Genomic DNA, 12644 nt, shown 5'->3' with positions numbered 1-12644 from the left:
TACTATTATCAATCTAACTCATATTATTAGCCATATTCTGCTTATATGATCGATAGGACGACAATTACTATACTCATTACTGTTATTATTATCAATCTAACTCATTATATTAGCCATATTATGCTTATATGATCGATAGAACGACAATTACTGTACTTATTACTCTTATTATTATCAATCTAACTCATATTATTAGCCATATTATGCTTATATGATCGATAGAACGACAATTACTATACTCATTACTCTTATTATTATCAATCTCACTCATATTATTAGCCATATTATGCTTATATTATCGATAGAACGACAATTACTAAACTTATTACACTCACTATTATCAATCTAACTCATATTATTAACCATATTAAGCAGATATGATCGATAGAACGACAATTACTATACTCATTACTCTTATTATTATCAATCTAACTCATATTATTAGCCATATTATGCTTATATGATCGATAGGACGACAATTACTATACTCATTACTGTTATTATTATCAATCTAACTCATATTATTAGCCATATTATGCTTATATGATCGATAGAACGACAATTACTATACTTATTACTCTTATTATTATCAATGTAACTCATATTATTAGCTATATTATGCTTATATGATCGATAGAACGACATTTACTAAACTTATTACACTCACTATTATCAATGTAACTCATATTATTAACCATATTATGCCGATATGATCGATAGAACGACAATTACTATACTCATTACTCTTTTATTAACAATCTAACTCATATTATTAACCATATTATGCAGATATGATCGATAGAACGACAATTACTAGACTCATTACTCTTATTATTATCAATCTAACTCATATTATTAGCCATATTATGCTTATATGATCGATAGAACGACAATTACTAAACTCATTACTCTTATTATTATCAATCTAACTCATATTATTAGCTATATTATGCTTATATGATCGATAGAACGACATTTACTAAACTTATTACACTCACTATTATCAATCTAACTCATATTATTAACCATATTATGCAGATATGATCGATAGAACGACAATTACTATACTCATTACTCTTATTATTATCAATCTAACTCATATTATTAGCCACATTATGCTTATATGATCGATAGTACGACAATTACTATACCCATTACTCTTACTATTATCAATCTAACTCATATTATTAGCCATATTCTGCTTATATGATCGATAGAACGACAATTACTATACTTATTACACTCACTATTATCAATCTAACTCATATTATTAGCCATATTATGCTTATATGATCGATAGAACGACAATTACTATACTTATTACACTTATTATTATCAATCTAACTCATATTATTAGCCATATTACGGTCATATGACCGATAGAACGACAATTACTATACTTATTACACTCACTATTACCAATCTAACTCATATGATTAACCATATTATGCAGATATGATCGATAGAACGACAATAACTATACACATTACTCTTATTATTATCTATCTAACTCATATTATTTCCATATTATGCTTATATGATCGATAGAGCGACAATTACTATACTTATTACACTCACTATTATCAATCTAACTCATATTATTAACCATATTATGCAGATATGATAGATAGAACGACAATTACTATACTCACTACTCTTATTATTATCAATCTAACTCATATTATTAGCCACATTATGCTTATATGATCGATAGTACGACAATTACTATACTCATTACTCTTACTGTTTCGACGTAGATGTTGTGTAGTCGAATTGCCGGAAAGCTCAGCGCTGAGCTAGATAACGTGGGATTGGTTTTTGGGTGCAAGAAAAGTGCAAATGGACAATTAACAAAGTTTATTTAAAAGTTAGATTCACGTATGACTTTGTACACTCACGATTACACGACGAAAACTTAACTGTACACTTTATTAAACGGCACATAAAAAATATATATATATAAGTTCAAAATGAAATGAATTGTCTTTTATTGGGCGACGCAGTCGCGCTTAGCTAAGTCACTTTGAACGGGATTAAATCTCGCAGAGATGCTGGTTCGTGATTATGTTAACGTGAGTCTTCGTAAATCAGTAGAACGCCCAAGGGTCTCACGCTCTTATATGTACTCGCCGGTATTCCGCGATTGGAGCATTCAATTTTTCTCCGTTGCGGCAGTTCGAGGATCCAAACAAAGCGTGGAGTTCCGCGGGTCGCCTGATTGGCCTAGCTGTTGCCGTGCGTCGGTTTGACGGTTGGAGTCGCGACAACAGCTAGGCTAGAAAAACAAGACACCGCCAACGACTTTTGCTGCTGTTGTGAAACGGTGCCTAGAAAAAGTGTATTTTTCGCGGTTCTAACGGTTTGCGCTATCTCTTTGTTTGGATTCTCGAACATACCGCCCGCCTCGAAACGTTAGTTTCGAAACCCGGTACGGCCGCGCGCGGAGAGCGGGGGGATTGTCTCGTAGAGACGTACATTCATGGGTCTGCGTTGTTGTGACGGCGGTAATACTTATCAATAAGACGTAAGCACACGAGGACGCTCGCAAAGGGGGGAAAGGGGAGTCTCGCCGAGACGTACATTTTCGGGACTCGTAGTTTATTTTGACGGCGGCACTGGTAATCCTTCTTCAGTGTCGACTGGTAATGGGCAAAGTTTGACGATTGGTCTTTTTAATATAGAGTTCGCTGTCTTGACCGTTACAACGCGTGTTAACCCGTCGTTGCCAGGGTGTAATTGAATTATTCTGCCTAGTTCCCATTTACATGGGGGAAGCAGGGGATTCTGGACAAGAACGAGCTGACCGATTTTCAGCGATGGGAGTTTTTTGCGCCATTTGCTGCGTTGTTGTAGTGTATGAAGATAATCGTTTTGCCAGAGTTTCCAAAACCTTTCAGTCTTCTGGCGCACTAACTGCCATCGCGACAATCGGTCTTCGTTTAGAAGAAGGAGTGAGGGTTGCGGAGGGGTTGTAACCGAAGCTCCGATTAAAAAGTGGCCGGGAGTAAGGGGGGTAAGGTCGTCCGGGGCATCGGAGAGGGGAGCAATAGGCCGGGAATTCAAACAGGCCTCTATCGAGCACAACAGAGTGTAGAATTCTTCGAAGGTGAGCGTCGAATCACCGAGGACGCGTTTCAGATGGTGCTTGACACTTCGGACCCCGGCCTCCCACAAGCCACCGAAATGAGGCGCGGAGGGGGGAATAAAATTCCATTTTATTCCATCGCACGCAGTGCTATTTAAGAAGTCTGGATCGCGCAACGTAGCTCGGTGCGCGAGCGTTAGTTCACGATCTGCTCCAACGAACGTGGTTCCGTTGTCTGAGTAGATGGCTGCTGGGAGACCGCGCCGGGAACAAAACCGTGAAAGTGCGTTTACAAAGGCGGGTGTAGAATAATTTGCCACCAACTCCAGGTGGATGGCTTTGGTCGCCAGACATACGAATAAGGCAATGTAGCCTTTTATTGAGGTCCGACCTCGACCGGCGGAAGGGCGGACACGGACGGGCCCGGCATAGTCTATGCCGCAGTGCTCGAAGCACCTCGACGAGGGGTTAACTCTCGGGGCCGGGAGGTTCCCCATTAACTGCGTGCTAGTGTGGGCTCTTTCCCGGGTACATCGAACGCATGAATAAATTACAGAACGGGTTAGATTCCGAGCACGGAGAATCCAATATTCTTGTCGGAGGCAAGTTAAGGTTAATTGGGTCCCGGCATGCAACATTTTTAAGTGCATGTGCTCGATGATACGTTCAACAAGAGGATGCGACCCGAGGATTATGGGGTGTTTGGCCGCAACTGAAAGAGATGTATTCTGCAGTCGTCCACCCATACGAAGGAGCCCGTCTTTATCGAGAAAAGGAGTTAGGGCTAGCAAGCGGCTTTCTCGAGACAAGGGTTTAGCGTTTTTTAAGGCTTGAATTTCTTTACTAAATATTTCTTGCTGAATTTGAGCCAGCCAGAACGTTTTTGCAGCCGCACACTCTTCTGCCGTGAGAGCACAAGAGTTCTTTAATGGAGAGACGTCCAATGATGACCTCGAGCGACACCTGTTTACAAACCGTCTAATATAGGCTGTCACGCGTATTAACTTTGTCCACGATGAAATTCTAATCGCGAGATCCCAAGTTGGGGTTTGGGCAGTTGCATGGCACGTTAATATGCGGCGTTCGGACGCGGCAGAATCGTCCGAAGGGGTTACTTTAGAAGGCCATCCGGATTCAGGCTCGCGGAGCCATGTGGGGCCTTGCCACCAAAGGGTTTTCTTGCGCAGTTCGGTCCCCTTGAGGCCACGAGAGGCGCAATCAGCTGGGTTGTCGCTAGAGGGGACATGACGCCACTCCGCGTTGGGAACCATCGACTGGATAGCGGTCACTCTGTTGGCCACGAAAGTTTTCCAATGCGATGGATGTTGGTTTAACCATGCTAGGACGACGGAAGAGTCAGTCCAACAGAAGCATTGAACTGGTGGGACGCATATCGAAGCACGGATGAATTCAAATAACCGCGCCAATAGAACTGCCGCTGACAATTCGAGGCGCGGTATTGTAAGAGGCTTGAGAGGCGCTACTTTCGATTTGCAAGCTAATAAGGAGACGGTTGTCTCTCCGGTAGAGGAGACAACCTTTAGGTAAATAACAGCAGCGTACGCGACGGTCGAAGCGTCGGCAAACCCGTGGAGCTCAACGACGGGGGAAGTGGGGTGTAACCCGGTCCAGCGCGGAATGGAAGCGCCATCGAGGCCTCGCCAGTGAGTGTAAATATTTTGCCATTTACGTAGTGACGATTCTGGGAGGGTCTCGTCCCAACTTACGCGGAGGCGCCAGAGCTCTTGGATAAAGATTTTTGCCGAAATTGTGGCGGGAGCAACCCAGCCGAGAGGATCATATAATTTAGCGATAATTGAAAGAATAGACCGTTTTGTAGTGGGGGCAGTGCGGGCAAGTGAAACGCGAAAATGGAAAGAGTCGCGAGATGGATTCCAGGCCACTCCCAAAATTTTTACTTGATCGTCGGGGGACAGTTCTTTACTGCACGCGAGACCGTGATCGGACGAGTCGATGTTGGAGAGCAATTCCGCCGAATTGCTTGCCCACTTACGTAAGGAAAAGTGACCGCGATTGAGGAGCCCGATTAATTGCTCACGAGAACGTCGCAACGACTCTACATCGTTTTCTCCGAACAAAATATCGTCCACGTAAGTGCAGTCTCGGAGAAGAGGAACCGCGAGGGGGAAGGCGTTACCTTCGTCCAGTATCAACTGCTGAATCACGCGCAGCGCGAGGTAAGGGGCACAATTCATGCCATAGGTCACCGTTAGCAGTTGATATTCGTACGGTTGATTCGGATCGGAAGTGGTCCATAGAATCCGTTGAAAATCAAGATCGTCTTGATGGACTAAAATTTGGCGATACATTTTAGCAATATCCGCTGTATAAACATAACGAAACTGTCGCCATCGATTCACAACGGAGGGGAGGTCGGACTGAAGTTTAGGACCAGGCAACAACAAATCATTCAAGGCTAACCCGGATGACGTCACGCTCGACGCGTTAAATACTACGCGAAGTTTGGTAGTTGTGCTGTCGTCTCGAATGACTGGGTGGTGGGGAATATAAACACGGAGGTTTTTCGAAGCAATAGCCCGAGGAACGCGACGCATATGGCCGAGGTTCTCATATTCTTGCATGAATTGTTTGTATTCCGTGGCAAGTGTGTTTTGAGACCGAAATTTGCGAAAAAGAGAGTTTAACATTATCAACGCTTTCTGACGCGAGTGCCCGAGCTGAGTAATGTTTTCGTCGCGAAAAGGAAGACGCACTATGTATTGACCGGTGGAAGTACGAGAGGTGGTTACTTGAAAGAATTTCTCGCACCGCTCGTCTTCGGGAGAACGAGCAATGACTTTGGAGGGAAGCTCCTCGATCTCCCAGAACTTTTGTAGAGTTTGGCTAAGAGATTCATCCACCGCGCTATGGTGTACCGAAACGCGGGGGAAAGACGATACCGCGGAAGAGGGGCCTGAAATTATCCACCCGAATATTGTCCTCTGGGCGATGGGTTGACCCCGCCCGCCCTTTCGCACACCTTCGAGAATTATATCGCTGTATACGTCAGCGCCCAGAATAAGATGAACGGGAACTTGGCTGGAGGGATTGGAATCCGCCCACGGTAAATCGGCCAAGTGTGCTAACGCTCGGTTAAAATCAGTGCTTTTCGGACAGTACGTTGACAGTGAGTTGAGTACCAGTGCCGTCGTAGTGATCGTCGGAGAGGGGGCTACGCGCGGAGAAACAATGATTCGCGTCGCATGACGCGCGGTGCCGGCATGAACGCCGCCGACTGCCGAAATCGACGCAGATACTCGGGTACGTTTCGCGTGTAACGCTTGTGCAAGGGCCTCGGAGATGAAACTCGCTTCTGATCCTTGATCAATTAGTGCGCGAGTGACCAAGCAGCGTCCGGAAGGGACTTGGACCATCACAATTGCAGTCGCTAGTAAAACCGGAGACGGAACTTTAGCGTTAGCGGACACGAGGTGAGTGTTTATCTCCGAACCCCCCGCCATGAGAGAGGACACGTTTGGTGTATTCGGCGCATTTGCAGGTGCGGCCCGCGGAAAAACGGTTTCCTCATGCAACAAGGAGTGATGCCTCTTTTGACATAATCGACACGAATATTTGCTAGAGCATTCTTGGACGGCGTGACTTTGGCTCAGACAATTAAAACAACGTGAGTATCTTTTAATTACATCAGCGCGTTGTCGTGGAGTTTTTGCGAGGAACGCCGGGCACGCGACGAGGTAGTGACGCGATTTACATAGAGGACACATATTGTTCGTGTTTGTTGATGTTGTCGTCGCGTGAACGCGGGCCGACGGAACAGGATTACCGACAGGTTTATTCGACGCGACAGTATTAAAATCTTCTAACGCACGGACGCGAGCATCGAGAAACGATTGCATAATCGCAAAAGAAGGGGATCATCGTTTTCGCTTGTGTGCGCGGTCCATGCTTTTCGTGAGGGGGAATCTAACTTTTGTGCAATTAAATGGACTAGCATGTCGTCCCAAAGATCCGCGGGCGAGCGTCCTAAATTTTTCAGCGACGCAACGGTGAAATTGACGCGGTCGCGCAATGTTTGTAATTCCGTTGCGGATTCACGCGACAGCGGCGCAAGGTCGAGCAACGCTGATAGATGTGATGTAAGCAAACGTCTTTTGTTTTCGAACCGCTTTTTCAATGCCTTCCACGCTATTTCGAAACTATCCGCCGTTACCGGAAGGTTTGCGATACAATCTAACGCGCGTCCTTTAAGAGCAGACACTAAATAATGCATGCGTGCAAACCCGCTGATTTCCGGATTTTTTAGGATTAGAGAGTCGAAGCGGTCTCGGAAGCTTACCCATTCGTCGAGCTTGCCGTCGAACGGAGGGAGCTGGATGGCTGGTAGCTGGGCCAACGGCAGATGACCGGACTTCGATGTCGCTGGAACGGCCGGAGCGTTGGAGGCTGCGCTGACTGAGGCTCGAAGCTCCTCCAGGCGGTTCTCGTAGAAATCCAGCGTGGTCTGGTATACCTCCTCGGTGGCTTCGAATCGCTGGTCCCGGAAGTAGTCCAACGCCGCTCTCTTGTCGGCAGGAACTTTCTCCGCCAGAAGAAGATCGCCGGCCTGGAACTGCTGCCACGTCTCCTTCAAGGTCGAGATGCGGGATTTCACGGTGGCGATGGTCACATTGTCTTTGCCAATCTTTTTGAAATTGACCAATGCTCGGTCAATCGAGTATTGTAAACGTTCTTGTTTGGCCACAAGTTCAGCCATTGCCACTCACTCGCGTTTTGCACTAGCACCTTTATCGACCACGTTACCTATCCGGCTCGAAGGACCAATGTTTCGACGTAGATGTTGTGTAGTCGAATTGCCGGAAAGCTCAGCGCTGAGCTAGATAACGTGGGATTGGTTTTTGGGTGCAAGAAAAGTGCAAATGGACAATTAACAAAGTTTATTTAAAAGTTAGATTCACGTATGACTTTGTACACTCACGATTACACGACGAAAACTTAACTGTACACTTTATTAAACGGCACATAAAAAATATATATATATAAGTTCAAAATGAAATGAATTGTCTTTTATTGGGCGACGCAGTCGCGCTTAGCTAAGTCACTTTGAACGGGATTAAATCTCGCAGAGATGCTGGTTCGTGATTATGTTAACGTGAGTCTTCGTAAATCAGTAGAACGCCCAAGGGTCTCACGCTCTTATATGTACTCGCCGGTATTCCGCGATTGGAGCATTCAATTTTTCTCCGTTGCGGCAGTTCGAGGATCCAAACAAAGCGTGGAGTTCCGCGGGTCGCCTGATTGGCCTAGCTGTTGCCGTGCGTCGGTTTGACGGTTGGAGTCGCGACAACAGCTAGGCTAGAAAAACAAGACACCGCCAACGACTTTTGCTGCTGTTGTGAAACGGTGCCTAGAAAAAGTGTATTTTTCGCGGTTCTAACGGTTTGCGCTATCTCTTTGTTTGGATTCTCGAACACTTACTATTATCAATATAACTCATATTATTAGCTATATTATGCTTATATGATCGATAGAACGACATTTACTAAACTTATTATACTCACTATTATCAATCTAACTCATATTATTAACCATATTATGCAGATATGATCGATAGAATGACAATTACTATACATATTACTCTTATTATTATCAATCTAACTCATATTATTAGCCATATTATGGTTATATGACCGATAGAACGACAATTACTATACTTATTACTCTTATTATTATCAATCTAACTCATATTATTAGCCACATTATGCTTATATGATCGATAGTACGACAATTACTATACTCATTACTCTTACTATTATCAATCTAACTCATATTATTAGCCATATTCTGCTTATATGATCGATAGAACGACAATTACTATACTTATTACACTCACTATTATCAATCTAACTCATATTATTAGCTATATTATGCTTATATGATCGATAGAACGACAATTACTATACTCATTACTGTTATTATTATCAATCTAACTCATATTATTAGCCATATTATGCTTATATGATCGATAGAACGACAATTACTATACTCATTACTCTTATTATTATCAATCTAACTCATATTATTAGCCATATTATGCTCATATGATCGATAGTACGACAATTACTATACGCATTACTCTTACTATTATCAATCTAACTCATATTATTAGCCATATTCTGCTTATATGATCGATAGAACGACAATTACTATACTTATTACACTCACTATTATCAATCTAACTCATATTATTAGCCATATTATGCTTATATGATCGATAGAACGACAATTACTGTACTCATTACTCTTATTATTATCAATCTAACTCATATTATTAGCCATATTATGCTTATATGATCGATAGAACGATAATTACTATATATATTACCCTTATTATTATCAATCTAACTCATATTATTAGCCATATTATGCTTATATGATCGATAGGACGACAATTGCTATACTCATTACTGTTATTATTATCAATCTAACTCATATTATTAGCCATATTATGCTTATATGATCGATAGGACAACAATTACTATACTCATTACTGTTATTATTATCAATCTAACTCATAATATTAGCCATATTATGCTTATATGATCGATAGAACGACAATTACTGTACTTATTACTCTTATTATTATCAATCTAACTCATATTATTAGCCATATTATGCTTATATGATCGATAGAACGACAATTACTATTCTCATTACTCTTATTATTATCAATCTCACTCATATTATTAGCCATATTATGCTTATATTATCGATAGAACGACAATTACTAAACTTATTACACTCACTATTATCAATCTAACTCATATTATTAACCATATTATGCAGATATGATCGATAGAACGACAATTACTATACTCATTACTCTTATTATTATCAATCTAACTCATATTATTAGTCATATTATGCAGATATGATCGATAGAACGACAATTACTATACTCATTACTCTTATTATTATCAATGTAACTCATATTATTAGCTATATTATGCTTATATGATCGATAGAACGACATTTACTAAACTTATTACACTCACTATTATCAATGTAACTCATATTATTAGCCATATTATGCTTATATGATCGATAGAATGACAATTACTGTACTTATTACTCTTATTATTATCAATCTAACTCATATTATTAGCCATATTATGCTTATATGATCGATAGAACGACAATTACTATACTCATTACTCTTATTATTATCAATCTCACTCATATTATTAGCCATATTATGCTTATATTATCGATAGAACGACAATTACTAAACTTATTACACTCACTGTTATCATTCTAACTAATATTATTAACCATATTATGCAGATATGATCGATAGAACGACAATTACTAGACTCATTACTCTTATTATTATCAAACTAACTCATATTATTAGCCACATTATGCTTATATGATCGATAGTACGACAATTGCTATACTCATTACTCTTACTATTATCAATCTAACTCATATTATTAGCCATATTCTGCTTATATGATCGATAGGACGACAATTACTATACTCATTACTGTTATTATTATCAATCTAACTCATTATATTAGCCATATTATGCTTATATGATCGATAGAACGACAATTACTGTACTTATTACTCTTATTATTATCAATCTAACTCATATTATTAGCCATATTATGCTTATATGATCGATAGAACGACAATTACTATACTCATTACTCTTATTATTATCAATCTCACTCATATTATTAGCCATATTATGCTTATATTATCGATAGAACGACAATTACTAAACTTATTACACTCACTATTATCAATCTAACTCATATTATTAACCATATTAAGCAGATATGATCGATAGAACGACAATTACTATACTCATTACTCTTATTATTATCAATCTAACTCATATTATTAGCCATATTATGCTTATATGATCGATAGGACGACAATGACTATACTCATTACTGTTATTATTATCAATCTAACTCATATTATTAGCCATATTATGCTTATATGATCGATAGAACGACAATTACTATACTTATTACTCTTATTATTATCAATGTAACTCATATTATTAGCTATATTATGCTTATATGATCGATAGAACGACATTTACTAAACTTATTACACTCACTATTATCAATGTAACTCATATTATTAACCATATTATGCCGATATGATCGATAGAACGACAATTACTATACTCATTACTCTTTTATTAACAATCTAACTCATATTATTAACCATATTATGCAGATATGATCGATAGAACGACAATTACTAGACTCATTACTCTTATAATTATCAATCTAACTCATATTATTAGCCATATTATGCTTATATGATCGATAGAACGACAATTACTAAACTCATTACTCTTATTATTATCAATCTAACTCATATTATTAGCTATATTATGCTTATATGATCGATAGAACGACATTTACTAAACTTATTACACTCACTATTATCAATCTAACTCATATTATTAACCATATTATGCAGATATGATCGATAGAACGACAATTACTATACTCATTACTCTTATTATTATCAATCTAACTCATATTATTAGCCACATTATGCTTATATGATCGATAGTACGACAATTACTATACCCATTACTCTTACTATTATCAATCTAACTCATATTATTAGCCATATTCTGCTTATATGATCGATAGAACGACAATTACTATACTTATTACACTCACTATTATCAATCTAACTCATATTATTAGCCATATTATGCTTATATGATCGATAGAACGACAATTACTATACTTATTACACTTATTATTATCAATCTAACTCATATTATTAGCCATATTACGGTCATATGACCGATAGAACGACAATTACTATACTTATTACACTCACTATTACCAATCTAACTCATATGATTAACCATATTATGCAGATATGATCGATAGAACGACAATAACTATACACATTACTCTTATTATTATCTATCTAACTCATATTATTTCCATATTATGCTTATATGATCGATAGAGCGACAATTACTATACTTATTACACTCACTATTATCAATCTAACTCATATTATTAACCATATTATGCAGATATGATAGATAGAACGACAATTACTATACTCACTACTCTTATTATTATCAATCTAACTCATATTATTAGCCACATTATGCTTATATGATCGATAGTACGACAATTACTATACTTATTACACTCACTATTATCAATCTAACTCATATTATTAGCCATATTCTGCTTATATGATCGATAGAACGACAATTACTATACTGATTACACTCACTATTATCAATCTAACTCATATTATTAGCCATATTATGCTTATATGATCGATAGAACGACAATTACTATACTTATTACTCTTATTATTATCAATCTAACTCATATTATTAGCCATATTATGCTCATATGACCGATAGAACGACAATTACTATACTTATTACACTCACTATTACCAATCTAACTCATATTATTAACCATATTATGCAGATATGATCGATAGAACGACAATTACTATACTCACTACTCTTATTATTATCAATCTAACTCATATTATTAGCCACATTATG

The 12644-nt window shown here is 39.0% G+C and overlaps 1 protein-coding gene across 1 annotated transcript; it reads right to left on the bottom strand.

Moving 5' to 3' along the window:
• Positions 1 to 3749: 3749 nt before the first annotated feature.
• On the bottom strand, positions 3750 to 7820 carry LOC143266315 (uncharacterized; the record flags this gene model as incomplete). Its single annotated transcript, XM_076541850.1, has 2 exons — positions 7404 to 7820; positions 3750 to 6654 (listed from the first exon to the last, which is right to left on the bottom strand). Coding segments are annotated over exons 1-2 (3322 nt in total), but the record flags the coding sequence as incomplete, so codon positions are not given.
• Positions 7821 to 12644: the final 4824 nt, after the last annotated feature.

The sequence above is a fragment of the Megachile rotundata genome, unplaced genomic scaffold (genome assembly GCF_050947335.1).
Source record: "Megachile rotundata isolate GNS110a unplaced genomic scaffold, iyMegRotu1 scaffold0205, whole genome shotgun sequence".
NCBI classification, from domain to species: domain Eukaryota; kingdom Metazoa; phylum Arthropoda; class Insecta; order Hymenoptera; family Megachilidae; genus Megachile; species Megachile rotundata.
This window is presented reverse-complemented; position numbering and strand designations above follow the sequence as displayed.